The 19,655-nt window shown below is 41.2% G+C and overlaps 1 protein-coding gene across 3 annotated transcripts in view; it reads left to right on the top strand.

Annotated features, from left to right (window-relative positions):
* The window catches only part of TNIP3 (TNFAIP3 interacting protein 3), a 56,587-nt gene that overhangs the window by 26,777 nt on the left and 10,155 nt on the right, over positions 1-19,655 (top strand). For 2 of the 3 annotated variants that reach the window (XM_074821489.1, XM_074821490.1), the window contains exons 7-11: positions 228-359; positions 4,210-4,338; positions 11,727-11,843; positions 14,814-14,939; positions 16,984-17,142. In XM_074821489.1, coding sequence (XP_074677590.1) covers positions 228-359; positions 4,210-4,338; positions 11,727-11,843; positions 14,814-14,939; positions 16,984-17,142 — 663 coding nt within the window. The remainder of the gene's footprint in view (positions 1-227; positions 360-4,209; positions 4,339-11,726; positions 11,844-14,813; positions 14,940-16,983; positions 17,143-19,655) is intronic. The other variant, XM_074821491.1, reaches the window with a different exon arrangement.

Here is a 19,655-nt window from a genome sequence, read left to right as displayed (position 1 = left end):
GACCAAACTGGGTTAACACCAACAGAGAATTTGCCCAGGATCATGAAAAGTGTCCACTGTAGACAGAGCAGTGGAGCTTGGAGGTGGGGAGGGGAAAGTCAGTGGCTGGGGACTTTACACGCAGCCAGATCCACTCATTTACACCAATCTGCTGAGAGCTGAAAGGATTTGAAGGCACCTTCGAGGATCCCTAGTCAGCCCGCCATGGTCTGTCACTTGCTTTTCAGCTGGCAGAAATGAAAGCAAAACTGGACATGTCAGAGAGGAGAGTCAGTGAGCTGGAGGAAGAGAGACATCGACAGCATCCAGAAGATGAGAGGTTACGAGTCCTGGGCAGAGAGAGGCCATTGCAGGAAACGGTAGGAGGGTGCACTCTGTTACCCCGTTTGTGCTCGGTGTTGAATGCTGTCTTGCCTTTCCTCTTTCTCTTCTCGCGAATGGCAGGGCGTGGGTTGTCGCACAGCCATGAGATGAGATTGCGGTGTTGAGTGCTCTTGAATATTGTCCCCAAGGCAGTGGCTGATCTCCTGTCTGATCAGAGAACTATGCATATAGAGTGAGTCATTTCAATAGAAATTGTCAGAGAGCACAGCGTTAGTGTGCATGGGGGAGTAAGAGCAGATTGATATGAATACTGCAGAGATTTCCTTCCTCGCTGTTCAGTTTGGGGTGAACTCCTTTGTGAACAAAAATGCTATAGTGATTTCAGATGGAATAGGAATGTCATTGCAGATGCTATATGAAGTGTTTGACAATAAATACTTGAGGGAATGAGTTCAGCTCCAGACACCCAGATTTTGGTATTGACAGTATAGGCTTTTATACGTGTGCTAGCTATCTCGGCTCCCCCGCAAATATTAGCGATGTAGTTGGTGCAGTTATTAGGGCTGAAAGTACCCGGGCTGATCAGCTGCTCTAGAGCGGTGTTCACCTCACCCGGAGAGTGGTTGGGCACTTCTCTCAGGTCTCCTTAGGCCCTGGCTCTTGTGTAGGCATTCGCATCTAAAGTTAGATCCCAAAGCTAAAATCCCACTACAGTAAAACCACCAGCCTGAGTGACTGGCATATGTATGCCCAACGTATACACAAAACTTTGTGCCCTGTTTTCCAAGCACCAGAGTGGTGCTTCCTCTTCTCATTCTGCTTCATGGTATCACACACTTCATAAACTCTTGTAAGAGTTTCTGGATGGTGCTCTGACACCTGAAGTCAGGCTTCTCTATTCACTTGATAACGTGAAACAAAGCTGAAAACAAGTGGCAATCTCATCACTTACATCTTATCTGAGCCTGGAAGTTAGCTGCTACAGGAAAAGAAATGCAAAGCCCTTAGCTTTTATCTTCATAAGCAGAACATTCATCTTACTTGCTTATCCATTAGGTATGGTCTCAGCTAAGTACATGCTCAATTTCCAACCAATAAGACCATTTACATGTTATAAAGCAAACTATGTTGTTATGTATTTTCTGAATCACTGCCTATATTTGCTCCAAGTGTGGATTTGATGCGAGACAATCCATCTTCCTGTTCACGTTACTAAGGTTTTTACTGCCTGCTCGTTAGTATACAATAGCTGTGAAAAATAGCCCTAGCTACATTTTTGAGCAGTACACTCCCAGTTTTTTTTACTACATGCATGAATAACGAACTAAATAACAATATAATCCAAAAATCTCTTATGGGGACAGGTTAACTTACATGGAACTGCAGCCTTAGATCAGTGATTCTTTACAATTTGTAGACTCAGCCAGTAAGTACTTCTATTTACGCTGAATTCCTTTACTTTTTGGATATCATGCAGGAATGCAGGAGATCTACACCTTTGCATAGGTAACTCCTGAAAGTATAGATTTTTGAATGAGCAACAAGGATTGTAATGCCCATATCGGCAGCTGTGCTAACTCAGGTTATCCTATGCTGCCCACGGGGCAGGATGAAGGAAGAGCAGTACCCAGGGATGATTCAGAAAAATGCATAAAGATATATGTTCAGCTTGAAAGCACGTGAGCAGGCTTGTTGCTTTAAAGTTCAGCAGATGCGGAAGAGGCCCAAGCTGACAGATCTACCAAGATTAGATTTTTAGGGCTTTATATTTTGTTGGGTTTGTTTTTGTTGGTTGGTTTTTTTTTTTTTCCCCTGCAGCAACTAACATTCCTCATTACCTGCATTTGGTTTTATGTATGCATGTGTGTATATATTTTTTTTCTTTTCTTGAAAAGTAACAACTCTTTAAAATGTTTTACTTACCCTGCCCATAGCCATGGAGCTGGAATGGGCTGTACAGAACAATTACCAGAGCAAAGTACTAAGATGTTTGTTCTCTACTTGCTTATCTAGTCCAGCAGCCTGACAATACCTTTTAAATTTGCTTACTCAGAGTGGCAGTTCTCTGGGTGCTCTGCTGAGCCATTTAGGAAAACCAGTAGCACCAAACAACCCTGAGACAGATTACATGCTGCTGCAGTTGTACAGAGCTTTTTTTTTTTTTTTTTTTTTTAATGCATCTGGAAGTATGGCTCTCACAGAATGATAATGTTGAGAACTTTATCTGTCTCCATGTCCTCCATGGCTCACGGAGCAAAACTGACTGTTTGGGCAATTTAAATTTTTTTTTTTTTTCCCCCCCTCTGGGCATGACTATATACCCATAGACAGGAGTCAAAGACCAACCCAGTCACTGGAAAGTCTAGGTGCCATAACACCTAAGATTCAGTGTCAAATAAGAAGCAATAAGACATAAAAAATTCAGATGGTTCAAAAGCCTGAACAAAGTGGAAATTTTTAGTTATAAATGATCATGTTCCTGGAGGTGTCAGCCTCCAAGAAAAAGAATGTGTGCTAGGAGATAGGAAAAGATGATGGCAAAGGTGAGGAGAAGAGCATAGCTAAAAGCCTATTTGGATTTTAGTGTTTTGTTTTGTTTTTCTTTAATATCTTAAAAACATACTTGCACATGCCAGCCTGAGCTAGCTTCAGAGTGAGTTCCTATACTTAATGCAGAGATACCCCGCTAGTCTTGCCCAGTTTTTGGAGAAAATTGAATGTTCCAACTAACTTAGAACAAATGAAAATAAAGCTACCTCATGTGTAAGCAACGGTTTCTCAAGAGTGTTTTCCACTGGCTCAGCACATGGGTGATGCGCTGCTTGTGAGCTTGAACCACAGATGCCTAGTAGCTGACTGCATGGAGATATGCCTGTTGCACAGAAAAAAAAGCTTTCATATGGTGTCCTGTGCGTGTGATTGTTGGATCTCATTTTTTTAATCATATAAAGCAGCTGCAGAAGAATATTTGAAATACTTTCTATTTTTTTGTAGAATGGGCCATTTTGTTTCATATGGTTAAACAACTTTGGTCTAAGTCTGGCAAAAGCGGGTCAGTGAGGAATGCATTACCATGTGAGAGAAGCTTACACAATGCCATTTGCTTCAGGGTCTGATTCACTGTAAATTGAAAATAGCCATGCTGAAAGCCATAGGAGAAGAGAATCAAACTTAAAGTTTGGCCAACCTGTCCTAATTCGTCCTATAACACGATCTTGAAAGACTACTGCATAAATCCTGTTGCAAGTAGGGACATCTTCCTGGTAGTTTGCTGGGGTGGCAATGATGTAGGCACATGCACTAGGAAGGGTCAAGCTCAAGTCAACAACAACTGTGATGGGGTCAAAGAAAGTGGATTTTCAGGCCTTGGTTTGTAGCTTGGTAATTCTTGAGCAGGCTGAGACCTGCCTCAGTCTCTTGTGTAGCAGAAAAGTCCCTCAGGCTATGTGGTACTGAGATGTGATTTTGTCTTTAATGTTGTCTGACACCGGGAATGACTGGGACCCCTCCAGCATTTAGACCCGGCCTTACACTATGAGTACATAAGAGTAATGCAGGTTTGGGATAATCATCTGTATGGTACTGACCTGCTTGGCCTGCCAGCGTTCTCATGCCTTTGTGCAACTGCAGGCTGTAGAAAGCTGCGATTTAGTCTGATATGTTGTCTCTGTCTCATCATATGGTGAGTGGTCAAAATGAATTCAGCAGACTTTATCATATCTGGGTTTTACTAACCATCCGCCTTCCTGTTGCCTCCCTTCCCAGCTGTGTTTGGGACAACAAAAATGCAGCACATCTGCCAGACAGCAGATACGCTGAAAATTGTTCTTGAAAAATGGTTCCATCTGCATTTCAGCAGCAACTCTCTGTATTTTTGCATGCCAGAAAGAAACAAAGGCCCTTAGGGAAGCTCTCCAGGAAACGAAGGAAGAGAACAAGCTCCTGAAGCAGAAGAACGCCTCAATGATCAGAAAGAAAGAACACTATGAGTGTGAAATAAGCCGTCTCAATAAGGTATGAACAAGAGTGAGACACTGAGCAGGATCTCTTCCTTTAATTCTAAGGTCTCTGTTGTCAAGCAGTGACACTACCAGCGACCCATTTTTTCAATCCTGGGTGAACAACCTGTCCATGGTAGCAAACTCATGATCACCATTCAGGAGCTGGGGAAACAAGCAAGAACTTACTTTAGCTAATACCTGTGCATGCTGCTCTTGGCAGGTAGTAGGGTTGCATTGTAAAGAGGAAAGTTAAGAGGGTCTTCAGCTTCTCCTGTGAAACCTCTCTATGTGTTAAGCTCTTTCTACATTCTCACTCCTTAGAACAAAAGGGAAATGGTACAAAGACACTTCCATATGCATCCAGTGAAACACTGTAATTAAAAAAAAATTCAGACAGTTTAAAAACTGTTGTTTTACATATATTCTGTGTTTGAGAATAATAGCTTCTCTTCACAAGACATACTCTTGTCTTAGTTTTTATATACATATATAAGTTTTATGTGTATATATGTCTCATTGAGGAAATTGCCATAAAATAGCTAAATGGGATTGTTTTTTTTTTTAACCAAGGGAAAGTAATAAATGTAACTTTGTTTAATCAAAAGATCACATAAAGCAGTGGGTGTTTTCTAACAATTTTGTATTTCATGGTGAACCACAAACACTTCCTGAGGAAATGCACTGCAGTAACCATTGCTGTGTAACTTTTAAGTGATACACAAGCTAAAGGGCCATGATGTGCTAAAGTCAAGGCAAACCAGTGATGTTGCCATATTAAAAAATCTGACAAAACCATATGATCTCTAGTTCTTTTTGAAATGCATTGACAGAACTTGCTCAAACCCTCAGGGTAACTTTCATTCAGGGTCTTGTTTGTAAAATGACTTATTTCAATATTTTATTTTGCTGTCTTATGATGTGGTTGGAACTAATTCAGATGGGTAAATAAACCATTCTTTTAAAGGAAACATCAACTTCATATAACACGCTTTCCCATGAGTAATTTACTGATCTTCTGTGTATTTGTGTCCTTCAAGTCTTGTGTCATGAATGCATGTAAGACTGGAAGGGACCCTCTGTGCCTTTTTAAGTATAGTCCTCTGCTATTGCAAGTTCAGTGACTTGAAGTTCTTACAAATTCTCTGAAATCAAACAACTTTTTCTTTAAAAATACTTAAGCTCCTTCTACAGTGTTTCTGTTGGAAGGCTGTTCTGGAATGGAAATCCTTCTTTCATTAGATGCTTTCATCTGTTTCAGTTGGGCTGAATTTATTCTGGCCAGATGATAGTCATTTGTTCTTCTGGTAGTAGTGTTGAACAGATTTGCTTCAGTCCTTGTGTGAAGCAGAACTGTCCTCTGGTGAAAATACAATTGCTCTCAGGGGGGCTTGCTCTTTCCCTATAGGTACAGAAGGCAATTGCATTTTCACTGGAGGACAATTTAGCGAAGTTGACCCAACTCTGTTGGTCTTTTAAGATACAACTATGCCTACTAATGTGCATGTTTTTTCATCTCAGTTATTTTAAATTGCTTAGTTCTCAGTTTATGGAAGATACTATTACTTGTTTCTAAGTACATTAACCTTTTTACTTGAAGTACATTGACCTTTTTACTTTTGGCTTCATCCAACTTTGATCTGGTCATCCAGAGTACCCAAAGTATGGAGTCTGATCTGATACTACTTTGATGTCTGCAGCATGAAAGGGATGTTGCAATGCTGTAATAGTTTGCAACACTATAACCCAAGATTATTGGCTTTCCTGTTGCTGTTTCCTTGTTCACCATATAGTTCAAGTACAAGCCAAATTTCTGATTTATTTCATAACTTTGCTGCAGTGCCATCTCAACTGTTATTTAAACATAGACTAATAAGCTCTAATGTATTTCCTCTGAAAAGAAAATCTGTTTTTTTATGAAAGACATCGGGTTAAAGAGTGCTTGACTTAATCCCATTTCTTATGTCTATAAGGCAATTCTCTTCAAAATTTCCTCCCAAACCTAACACACTCCTGAGGTTAGATTAAGAGGTTTCTAGGTGCATGAACCACTTACCCTTTTCATAGCTTTGGAAACCAAGCTAGTTATATTTCAGTCATACAGTTCCATTTTTGATGTTGAAAAATTCAGAAAACCTCTGTGCTCCTTGTCTTGCAATTTCAGGTTTCAGTTCTCAGTATTTCTGAATGAATGCTATTTAACACCACATTAAGTTAAGATCAGTTTAACTCAGTGAGCTGTGAGTTCTTTCTCGTCGGTACATCTTCCTTGCTGTTAGCTATCCTGCTACTGCCACAGTGGTAGCTTTTGTTTGGATGAAATCCTTTCTCCAGTCCCTAAAGGCATTGTAATTTTTCTTCTTGAAATTATTCATCTAGCTGTCGCTCGAGCATTTTCCTAAACAATTTTTTCAGCTTCCTTCAGATATGATTTTCTGCGGGACAGGGGAGTGGTTTGTTTGGTTGGGGTTTTTTGTACTTTGACTTTTAATGAAGCAGAAACAGCCAAATGATCTGAAAAAATTGCATACAGGACCAATTATAGAAGGTGCCTAGAAGTTCTTTGCCATTTCTCAGATTTTCTAATTTGAAATTACAATCTTAGTTACATATTTAAAATAGCTTATTTACTTTAAATTTCAAGTGTCTCATGATCACTTTATTCGCAGTTGTTTTTTAAAACCAGTAGAACAGTAATATCTTCATTTCTTCTATAAATGACTCTAAAACAGTCCCACCTTTTGTCATTTCAGAGTGATGGGAATTTTGAAAGAAAAATACTCCAGTTATATCTTTGAGTATTAGCTTTAGTAGTGTCTAGTCTCCATTTTATACTTGGGAACCCAAATCTCCTATAATGACATAATTCTCAAAAATTTGCTATTGATCTAATAGCAACATTACAAAATTTTACTCCCCACCTCCACCCCCACCCCCCCTACCTATAGCACTTCTCAGAACGTCTCTTACAATCTTTACTCAAAGATTTTGGTCTGGGTTTAATATGACCCTAAACCAATTCAGCTTTGTTCATACTGCAGTTTCTTATTTTATTTGAAATGATAAAATGGGATCTCACAGTTTTGCTTCCAAATGCAGTTTAAAAAAATCTTCAAAAAAACAATCAAATAAAAAAAACTGAAGAATTGCCTAATATGTCTATATCATGATATGATTCTAGGAAGTGAGCTGCAAGAAAAATAGTCAATATAGTGTCATTTGTTCAAGAATTAGGAGAAGCATCAACAGCTTATGAATATACATACTTAAATTGTAAAAGTGTGTTACCATTTGGTAACATCAGGGTGACCATGATCAGTTAGATACGTCTTAGTGAAGGAGTTTTAACAGAAGACAGAGCCATATAAGAAGTGGGTCCAGCAGATGACTGGGAAAATTGTATGTTGTGAAGGAAGAAGGGCACTCAGTTATCTTTGAATTAGGGCATCTGAAACACTTTGTTTTGAGGGTGGTCAAATATTAGAAGTAGCTGTCTGGAGAGGCCATGAAATCACCCTCCTCAGAGGTGCTCAGTACTCAGTTGACAGGCCCTGAGCAACCTGATCTTCCTGGCGGGGCTCTGAGCAAGGACTTGGAGCTCCAGAGTTCCCCTGCCACCCAAATGAGTCTCGTGATTCTGTGGTTGTCAGCAAGATTGAGATGTATCCTGCATAGGCAGGGAGAAGAAGAAAAGCACGTTTCACTCATCTTTGTCCTCGGCGGTACACTTAACAAACCACGTGCCTGGGAAAGGATCTGGGTTGCAGTCAGCCAAGGAACGTATCGTACGTACCACGATATTGTCAAACTTCACTGACTCTTGCTGCTGCTGGTGATCCATGCCCAATCTAAATGCCAATGTGAAACTCTTTATTATTTGTTTTACTGTTTGTTTAGAGCACTGCAAAGTCATAACCTAAAACAGATTAGAAGTGGCTCAAAGGGGCAAAAGGAGGATTAATCGGTAAGCTATCTGTATTTTCATCCTCCCATGTTTATGTTCAACCTTACTTATGTAGTGACATGGCACATAAACTTTGTCACTATTATACCAATTTCTCTTCTGTGTAATTCTTAGGGACAGTAGTTCATCAGATTAAAAGCCTCCCTTTTTTCTCTTCTGTTCTCTTCATGGAAAGTGCTAATTTTTTTCTTATTTTTTTGTTGGCCTTTTGATAATTAATACTAATCCTTGGGTTACTTTAAATACCTGTTTTTCTGCTTGGCCACTTCCCCCTCTGCGTCTTCCCCCTCCAAATTATCTTCCCTCTTTTCCTTATGGCATGAATAGACTGTGACCAGCAAGGGAGAGCTGAGGATCATTAGCAGGAATCAAACTTTCTAAAATGGATGAAGTTAGCTGAGTCTGTATCTTATGTGAGAGACATTTAAAAGTACTGAATGGTATTTGTTCTAGAGTAAAATAATGTATGTATGTGTAGTGTATGATTATAGACAGAGAGGTGTATTAAAGAGTGTTTTAAAAATTATTCTGTTCCAAGGGAGAGCTGTCTAATACTGTTAAAAATAACAAAATCTGCAAAGAACTATGGCAGAAATTGAGAAATAGAGTAAGAGCGTTACCAGTCTAGTGTGTATTCATAACTCCCTCTAGTGACAAGCTATAGAGACTACATAACTTTCTCTCAACCAGAGGGTTTACTTCCGTTTCAGTTGAAGAAATTTGTACTCTTAGTGCAAAAAAAGTTTCAGTCAGACTTTACTGTAGTCACATTTTTTTAGGGCATCTTTGAATATTGCTTTTATGTTCTTGGTTTTTTTGTTTGCTTGGTTTTGGCCTCAGCTGACTTCAGACACCTGTCTTTTGTTTTCTCAAATTCTGACTTGCACAGGGAAATGGTGTTTATGAATGAGATTTGCAGCTGTGATTTCCATAAGTAAATGTTGGTCATAGTTACAGGTAAAAGCACTGTCTCAAATTCATGGATGTAGCGTGGGCTCTTTGAAATAATAGAGTTCTCTATTCTTAGAGAGGCCAGGAAAGGGCTAAGCAGGACTGACATCCTGGACTTCCAAAGGGCTGACTTTGTCTTGTTTAGGCACCTGTTTGACAGGATCCCTTGGGAGATGGTCCTGAAGGGTATAGGGGTCCAGGAAGGATGGGCACTCTTTAAGAAGGAAGTGTTTATGGCTCAGGAGATGGCAGTCCCCAGGTGCTCTAAGAGGAGCAGGCGGCAGAGAAAACCACCCTGGCTGAACAGGGAGCTTTGGCTGCAACACAAGGAGAAAAGGAAAGTTTACAGCCTTTGGAGGAAGGGGCTAGCCACTCACAGTGATTACAAAGAGGCTGTGAGGCTATGCAGGGCAGAAATCAGGAGGTCCAAAGCCCAGCTGGAAATTAATCTGGCTTCAGCAATCAAAGATAACAAGAAATGTTTCTATAAGTATGTCAATAGCAAAAGAAAGACCAGGGAGAGTCTCCATCCCCTGCTAGATGCTGAAGGAAACTTGGTAGCAAGTGATGAGGGGAAGGATGAGGTACTTAATGCCTTCTTTGCCTCAGTCTTTAATAAAAGACTAGTTGTATTGAGGGAATCCAGCCTCCTCAGCCAGATGATAGAGACTGGGAGAACGACCCCCCCCGCAATCCAGGAGAGAGTCAGTGACCTACTGCATCACGTAGACACACACAAGTCTATGGGACCAGATGGGATACACCCAAGGGTGCTGAAGGAGCTGGCTGGGGTGCTCACCAAGCCGCTCTCCATCATTTACCAGCAGTCTTGGCTGACCGGGGAGGTCCCGACAGATTGGAAACTGGCCAATGTGACACCCATATATAAGAAGGGTCGGAAGGATGATCCAGGAAATTACAGGCCTGTCAGCTTGACTTCGGTACCCGGGAAGCTGATGGAGCAGCTCATCCAGAGTACCATCACACAGCACATGTGGGACAACCAGATGATCAGGCCCAGTCAGCATGGGTTTATGAAAGGCAGGTCCTGCTTGACAAACCTGATCTCCTTCTACGACAGGGTGACCCGCTTATTGGATGAGGGAAAGGCTGTGGATGTAGTTTACTTCGACTTCAGTAAGGCCTTTGACACTGTTTCCCACAGCATTCTCCTGGCAAAACTGGCTGCTCGAGGCTTGGATGATCGCACGCTTTGCTGGGTAAAAAACTGGCTGGATGGCTGGGCCCAAAGAGTTGTGGTGAATGGAGTTAAATCCAGTTGGAGGCCAGTCACGAGTGGTGTCCCCCAGGGCTCGGTTTTGGGGCCACTCCTGTTTAACATCTTTATTGATGACCTAGACGAGGGGATCGAGTGCACCCTCAGTAAGTTTGCAGATGACACCAAGCTGGGTGGGAGTGTTGATCTGCTCGAGGGTAGGGAGGCTCTGCAGAGAGACCTGGACAGGCTGGAGCGATGGGCTAAGGCCAACTGTAGGAGCTTCAATAATGCCAAATGCCGGGTGCTGCACTTGGGCCACAACAACCCCCAGCAGTGCTACAGGCTTGGGGAGGAGTGGCTGGAGAGCTGCCAGTCAGAGAGGGACCTGGGGGTGTTGATTGACAGCTGGCTGAACATGAGCCAGCAGTGTGCCCAGATGGCCAAGAAGGCCAATGGCATCCTGGCTTGTATCAGAAATAGCGTGGCCAGCAGGGACAGGGAGGTGATCTTACCCCTGTACTTGGCACTGGCGAGGCCACACCTCGATTACTGTGTTCAGTTTTGGGCTCCTCACTACAAAAAGGACATTGAATTACTCGAGCGTGTCCAGAGAAGGGCAACGAAGCTGGTGAAGGGTCTGGAGCACATGTCGTACGAGGAGCGGCTGAGGGAACTGGGGTTGTTTAGTCTGGAGAAGAGGAGGCTGAGGGGAGACCTCATCGCCCTCTACAACTACCTGAAAGGAGGTTGCAGAGAGCTGGGGATGAGCCTCTTTAACCAAGTAATGAGTGATAAGACAGGAGGTAATGGCCTCAAGTTGCGCCAGGGAAGGTTTAGACTGGATATTAGGAAGTATTTCTTTACAGAATGGGTTGTTAGGCGTTGGAATGGGCTGCCCAGGGAGGTGGTGGAGTCCCCATCCCTGGAGGTGTTTAAGAGTAGGGTTGACATAGCGCTGAGGGATATGGTGTAGTTGGGAACTGTTAATGCTGGGTTAATGGTTGGACTAGATGATCTTCAAGGTCCTTTCCAACCTAGATGATTCTGTGATTCTGTGAAAATTTGGACCTAGTCATGCATACATGTTATTCATGGGCTTTATATCCAGTGTATATAATTGAAGCATCTGCAAGTGAAAGGAAACCCCCCACAAGTTTGTGACTCACTCTAATCTGTTTATTTAGAGAGCAATCATTCTAATAATTTTAAAGGATTTTTTTTTTTTAGGTAGTGAATCTCTGTTTAGTAATTTTGCTGTTTGACATTGCAGGCCCTTGTGGATGTGTTGAAAAAGCAGCACTCACTTGTTCTTGGGCCTCCTCCAGAGAAGGGTGACAGAAACAGCCTTGAGGACATGAGAACCCAACTCGAAGTTCTCAGACAACAGGTGAGAACAGCTGGAAGTAAGCCTGGGTGGCTTTCATACAGCATAATTTTGCCCTCTGTCCCAAGAATTGTGCCTGGTAGACTGCCGATGTAGAGCTTTTGAAAGGAAGAACCAATTTAGCCATAGCCCATTCAAATGGTGTTTCCTAAGATGTTGTCATCACAACAGTGTCCATGAAGTGAAACTGAGTCCTTCCAAAGGACTGGAGCAAGGACTTGTGTAGGACTTGAAGTAGCAGAATGGCTCTTCTGACTCTTGAAGACGTCCTGTCAGCTCTCTGCTAGGGGCTGAATTTCATCCAGAGGGAATGCTAAATTTCACGAGTTACTGATTGTGTCTTCTGCTCCTTTTTTCTCAGAAGTTGAAAGTTTAGTGAATTATCTAAGAATCCTAGTCTTGGAAAACTAGTGTTGGCATTGCAGTTTTTCAAAGTGTGAGGCAAAACTTTTGCATCCGTAACCTGCATACCAATCACTATAGAGAAGTGTATTTATTTTTTTTAATCTTTGTTGTGAGCAGTTCAAGTGTTTTGTGCACTCTTTTTCTTTCCATATGAAAGAATCTGTTTAAAAACATGATACTTTTCAGATAATTTTACATTCTAGGTCTGTCATCCTGGACAGTGTTAGGGTTAACATTATTGACACACAAATGGATGTGATCAGAATGGGAATTTTATTCAATGGGAATAAAATACTTGTTTCTGTCACGTTTGACAGCAGAGCCAGATTTTGCTCTCTAATGTAATGCTTGCCACATGCTGGAGAATAAAATCCTGCACTTGATTGTACAGTAATGAGTTATTTCATTCTACACAATAAAATAGAGTAAACCAATTTTTTTTCAGAATTCTCATGGGGTATCCATTTTATGAATGTCTTTTTCTAGTTGTATAAATCAGTACAGTGAGTCCAGACTTCCTTCTGCACGAAACGGAGCAGAAGGCTCTAACTGTACAGAGGAGGGACTCTTGGGACAAACAGCGACGTGACAGAGTCTCACCAGAGCTTGGCTGTCATCAGCCCATCCCTGGCCACGACAGAAGAGATGAAGGCATTCATTCCTTGGGAGGTGTCCCCCTCTTTCTCAGGGCAACAAGAATATATGGCAAAAGTGTGACAAAGTGGTTCCCTTGCAGCTTCAGCAGATCGTGCAGCTGGGGAGTGGGAGGGAGGTGGGACAGGAGAGAGGGAATTGGGAGAGAAGAAATGAGGAAATACTGAGAAGTGTGTAGGTGGACAGGGATACAAGTGACCTAGATTTCTGCAAGTGACAGCTTTGCCTCTGCTTCAGAAGGTCAGGAGCTGAGTCTGTGGAGCTGAGTCCCACATGGCCACACAGAAAGCCTTTGCTCCTTCTACACAGTGTTATTCAGGAAGGGGGTTATGTCTAGTGTGGAGGACCGTTGGGTCTGAAAAAAACCTTGCAAAAATTAGCTGCAACAGGCAAGTTGCGAAAATAATTTATAGAGCTCTGTGTTGACCTTTTTTCTTCCCCTGAGGTATTAACATTTTTTTAGTGCTGTGAAGTCATAGTGCTGCTGCCAGCAAAAAGAAAACTCGATCTGTACGATGGGCAAGGCTTGAGCCACAGCAAGCAAGTTCTTTGGGAATAGACTGTCAGCGGGCTTTAGTGACTGACCAAGAGGACATGAAAGGACTTCTGAAAGTTGTGGCGGTGGTTCCCACCCCAAAGTGCTTTTGCTGATATTTGTCAGTAGAAGTGCCACCAGCTTCTTACCAGGTGGATGCCTGCCCATTAGCTGAAGAATTAAGCCAGTTGGCTTAACACCAATTAATTTACAAACTTCTGTTTTACTTCTGAATCTGTGCGCTCGCTGCCTGTGCCTGGGGTGGTCAGATATTTTTTAATGGGATGAAGCGTTATGATTCCTGGAGATGTAAAAAGAGCTAAACCACTGCATTCTTTAATATTTGAAAGGCAGCTTATCTTCTAGGAACAGGGTCAAACCTCTGTATTTCCATTTTGAATTGTGTATATAACATTCCCCTCCGCTTCTACACTGGGGCGGATAGGTTCTTTGGGCTGCAGTTTGAGAAGATGAGTTAGAAATCCTATATTGCAGACAAAAGGCATGTGGGCCAATTATTTTTTTCACATACAGTTGCTAACATCTGGGGCACAATAGCCTCCTACAGGTTGTTTTTTTTCCACAGTGCTCTAGTCAAGGTCCAAATTCCTTGACAGTCCTGACTAGTCCAAGTCTTCTGGTCATTACTATGTGTCCACAGCTCTAAATACTATCACTTATTCTGCACAGATTAGTCCTTTGGGCCACACCTTGGTTAGACAGCTAACAGAGTGGGTAAGGTAAAGCTGCAGACAACTATGACAAGGAGTAAAGCAAAGCAGGCTCAAGGCCAACAGTGTTCAGTGGGCTATAAAAAGGCAGTGTGTTATTTCATGATAGTGGCTCATCTTTAGGTTGGATAAGGTGATAACGTTCTGTCAGACTGCATGCTAGAAGTCAGATTTTTGTACCGTGCCAGCACCTCCCATCTCCACCAGGATGCTAACTGCTTGCATCTGAGATACACGGGGGAGTTAAAAGTGCTCATAATTGAAGAGAAATTAGGTTAAAATGTTGGTAAAATGTTTGTCCTGCACCTGGTTATCCCTTAAAAAGGTCAATGTCTTTAGTATTTGCTCTCTTATTTCTAATACTTAAAACTGATATCCACCTTTTAAATTACAAAGATCTATGAATACTGAAGCTGTGGACAGTTTTGATTGATAGGTGCCATTGGAGAATAGCCATTGCTTGTCATTTTGTACTGGTCATAAAAAGATGAGGGAAACTTTTGGTTGCAGGATTGTGAAGAGGACAGATCCCTTTGGAAAGCACCCTGCTGCTTGGCCAGTGTTTAAAAAGCAATGAAACAACAAAGCGGATGAAAATTTCCATTGTGGTTCTACTGAAATTCACATTCTTGGTTATAATGATTGCAGGTACAAATATATGAAGAAGACTTCAGAAAGGAGAGATCTGACAGAGAAAGACTTAATGAAGAGAAAGAAGAATTGCAGAAAATTAATGAGAGATTACAGTCACAACTGAATAAACTAAACTCTCAGGTATGAATCAAAAGAAAATTACCATTGCCAGAACATGTGTATCTTATTTTTATCTTCTCACTTTCCATGCAACCCAAGGCTTTCTGGCTTCCGTTAATTGACATTGGATTTTATATAAGGTCACCACCTGGGATGAAATCATTCTGAAGTAATGCAGTAAGAAGATGAGAAATGATTAGAGATGACTTCCAAATTAAGTAGATGAAGGGAGTATTTATTGCAAAAACTCTTTAAACATATCTTGAAATGGAGAGGGGTGAACCAAAAACAAATCCAGAGAGCTGTTGATTGTTTCACTGGCACTTGATATAAGAGTTCTAACATCAAACCAACTTTTGAAATAAAAAGCTTCTGTAATTAATCCTGACCTCTGCACTGGAATTACAGAGTAATGTTAATGTCACTGAGGGAAAAAAATTGTCTCCATCCAGATTAGCTGAACAGCCGCTGCAATAATTTTTTGTTGCAACATCCTTTTTATCTTTTCACAGTAGTGTCAGTATTCTGTTCACAGACATTCAGGAAGCCATAGTAAAATCATGGCATGCAAAACTCTGAGCTTTCTCAATCCCCATTTAAAAATGATGAAATTTTGAGGTTTCCTGTCTTGACAGAATTGTGCAATGTTTTAGAAGAATGGCTGATTACCAAAATGTTCTGTGATGATTTATTGTCCTCCCCAACATTGTTGTGAAACAGAAACTTCAGTATTAGCTTACTCTCAACCAACCTATGCATCAATACTAGTAGGGTATTGCAATAGTACCAGAGGCAAGATGCTGTCAAGCGCCCCTCACTCCCATCAGCTTCAGTGGGATTGAAGAGCAGGTTGGGCATCCTGGCCAATGCTGGGCCCTGCTGCAGTATGACCCCAGACTTGTCAGTGCTTTTATGGGTGCTTGGAAGCATTTCATGCAAGTGTAAAAATAGTAACGGCAGAGGGAATGCCATGATTTGCCACTCAGGGCATCCCAAGCATATAGAAATACCTGGACAAATCTGTTAGCATTGCATGCAGTAACTTTCAGGTATATTTCCACCACCCACCAGCCCACTCCTGAGTTAGTGAGGTAAAGAAATTCTTTTGTAGGAGACAGAGTACTCAAAGACACCTTCTTCCTATATATTTTTGCATTGCCTAGAGATTGTAAAAGACTACATTTCTTGCACAACCCCAACCAGTCAATGGATGCTGTGAGAACATCTCCCAGCAGTGACAGTGAAAAGGGGGACTACAAATGGGGCTAAAAGACCTTTCCCACTCCTCCCCAGCTGCTCTGAACCAAGAGAAATGCCAACAGCACTGCGGATGTACAACATACCCAAAGGGCTGTACAAGTGCTGTGTAATATATACAGCTTGACTGTCCCTGCATTGCACTGACAGTTTACACTAGAGATGATCTTATTTGTCTCTTCCTGCCTTGGGATTTGATTAAGCAGAGCTTGTGAAGGATTTTAAACTTGAGAGGAGCCATATAGAATATTTATTAGTTTGTTTTCTTAAGTCAAATTATTTAGTTGTGACTCATAGAATCAGAATAGAATTATAGAATGTTAATCAGCTTTTACCCCTCCTTGCTCTGTCCTTAGGCAAATTCCTGTTGACTCTGCTGGGACACAGAGGGCCTAAGAAAAGGCATACCCAAATCTTGAGGCCATCAACTTTGGTCCTTTACAAAAATTATTTATTTTTCTTGTTATGCAAGTGCCTGTCCATGTAGTTCTGCTTCAAATTATTGAAAGCTACTGTGTGTAATGTTCTTTGAAAATAGAAAACACCCAGAAATGTGCTTGCCATATCTTGACACCAATATTTTCTCACAAAAAATGTAGACTCTGGTGTGGCACAAGTCAGTTTTCTTACATAATTTTTTAAATCATGAACAGTTTGAAGGGGCTAAATGAGCAACATTGCGACCAGTGCTGAGAGAGGAGGGTTGCTTGCCCGTTGCTTTTTACTGGTGAATTTGTACGTGAATATTCTGTTGGTCATCGTATCCCACTGCTAATGCATTTATTCTTGCTTTTCTTATTTTTGACAGACAAAAGACCTCCCAGTACAGTCTGAGAGGCCCAGCTACCCACCTCCACTCTTCCTCTCACCGTGTGTTAATTATGGGAGTTGTGGCTTGGTTCTTCACTATCAAGATCCTCGAGTACATCCAGCATCTCGCAGAGCACATGAGCAACAACAGCACTCGGTAAGGTTCCCACTGTCTCCCATTTCACAAGGGCACTGATTTTCTCACAGCATGGTGACCACAGGAGAATAACCTCGTGCTATCACAGTGCCATCCTCACCAGTAACCAAATCTATTGTTTCCTAGTTCATTATTGGTTTCAGATCAAGATTTTGTACTGGTTTTAGAATTAGCCCTAGTCTGGAACAGTCTTGGTGGTCTCTGTACAGTCTCACTTCCCTTACCACCTGCCCCAAAATGCTGATTTTTCTCTTGATAGTTGTGTTTGTTTCTTCCTTGCCGTTCCAGGGTCTTTGGTACTGAATTGCAGAGTGCTGCCATGTGCAAATCAAAGCATAACCAACAGAAATCTGTTCACAAAGAGGAAAAATTGCAGAAATTTAAATGTATGGCTGATGACTTGTACTTTAATTATATACTCATATATTTTACAATTACTTTGGCAAATACTGTTTATCTACAATACCACTAAGAAGAAAAAGGAGATTATTACACATTTGTTTTCAATGATACTGGTGGTCATTCCTTAATTAAAAAAATAAGGTTGTTTGATTGGACTCTTGCTGATTTCTTAGATTAATTTACTTGCACAATACACATTCAGAGCCTTTTGTAGCTATATAGTTACCCAAATTCATAAATATGGATCTGCTCTCTGGATCCCAGTTGTGGGCCTTCAATATAAATGGTAGTGACAAAAATGAAAACATAGCTGTGGTCAGCATTATTCTGGTCTTCCTTCTATTCAGTCTAAGAAAGCTTGTTCACTAATGTGTCTCATTTCCATGTCTTACACTGGGTATTTCTTTCTCTGGCCCTGTCTTTGGAAAATGACTTTCCTTCTTCACTCACAGCTTTTGTATTCATAAGTAGTATAACTGTCCTGCCATCAGGCAATGCTGCTGTAGCCAGACTGCACTATCCCAGGTTTCCTGTACGCCTTCTGGGACAGGCAGACAAGCTATGGGCAGGATTCACAACGTTGCTATTAAACTGTAGGGGTGGAATCCCAGATGCTGTTGCTTGTACCCAGTAGTATCTTCCTTCTGGCATGCTGCTGTGAAACAGGATTACGTGAGGCATAAGGTCCTACGGAGAGTTAGGAACTTTGGCTGTGAATTCTTTAGGAATGCAATTTTCCCAAACAAGCCTGTGTATTGCAAAAAAATAAAATGAAAAAATCAGCAGAAGTGGAAGTTATATCTGAGTGTGGCTAACACAATGGGAAATTTGCCTCTTTTCCTGGCACACAACAGGGCCCTGTCTTTCTCCACCTGAAGAACAGCTTTGCTCTAGGGCAGGTTGTGTGAGGGAGAGTTATCTATTTCAAGGAAAATACCGCTTCAAAGAACGATATTTTTGAAGTGCTTTGGGTTATCTAAGTTGGCTGTGCCTATTCAAATCTAGTGAGAATACATTTAAACATGGTGAATGTCATTTTAAATACACAATATCTGTTTCTGGTTATAAAGCTGTCACATGTGGAAAGATGCTCATTATTTGAGAAATTATAGCCGAATTTTTGCAAAATGCATAGAAGTCTTTCAGACTGTAGAAATCCAGCAGGAAAGCTGTGGTCGAACAAGTAATTTCTATGCTTCAGGAGTGTGCTTATCTGCCTATTTATCAGAGTTGGAAGTATTGCAGAATGTTTTTCACTGCAATTTGAACACTGTCCCAGATTATTTTGGCTCTTCTCCCTGAACTTTCATCATCTGGGTTTCTAATTCTGCGAGGGATCACTGGGTTTACAACTTTGCCATTCCTGCTGGAGCGCCGGGGTCAGTTTGACTGGTTGCTTTGTAACTCCCAGTTTCATTCTGAGTTTTCTTTGAAATTCTTTGTGTGAGTGCAGTGTTGCTGCTCTGAGCTTTTGATACCTCCCTGAGCAATTTGTTAGCAATGAAGAAAGGTGTTAGAATTTAATGAGTGTCCTGAGTTAAAGTACGTAATCCTGTGTGTTTAGTCTGTGCTTTTGCTTTTTCGTTCTTTTAATGTCTTACACCTTTTCATTCCTTTTTACATTGTTAGTAGAAACATTTTGTTTAGTCTGACATGAAATAAACCTCTTTTCTGAAATTCATTCAAGTTTGCATAGTGTAAGTACATATGAAAGAGTAGATCAGAGAACAGAAAAATCATTAGAATCTCAAAAAAGCAGTGCAAATAAGTGTATTTTGAGCCATCGGTGGAAAAACTACCTGTGCTTAAACCAAAAGCAGAGTCTTGCTTCGTATCAAAGCCTATTTTGTTTGCCCCCAAGCACAGAATTAGTAAATAATACCCGTGGATGTGGATAGTATAATTTAAGTGAAAATAGGCTAGCTCCTTTTTTCCTGACAGTGTATGAGAGTGATTATTGCTATGTAACTTATAAATGACATCATACATAAAAGTTAAATCTATTTTCTGAATCTACAGCTTCATCTTGCCATCGCAATTTAGGCAAAACTTCTATAGAAGTCTACAAAATTTCTTCCCTACAACTTGAAATCTCTAAGAGTCTCCTTGGA

Source organism: Strix aluco, chromosome 4 (genome assembly GCF_031877795.1).
Source record: "Strix aluco isolate bStrAlu1 chromosome 4, bStrAlu1.hap1, whole genome shotgun sequence".
Classification (NCBI taxonomy): Eukaryota; Metazoa; Chordata; class Aves; order Strigiformes; family Strigidae; genus Strix; species Strix aluco.
Note: the sequence above shows the minus strand (reverse complement) of the source record. Positions and strands in the feature narration are given on the sequence as shown.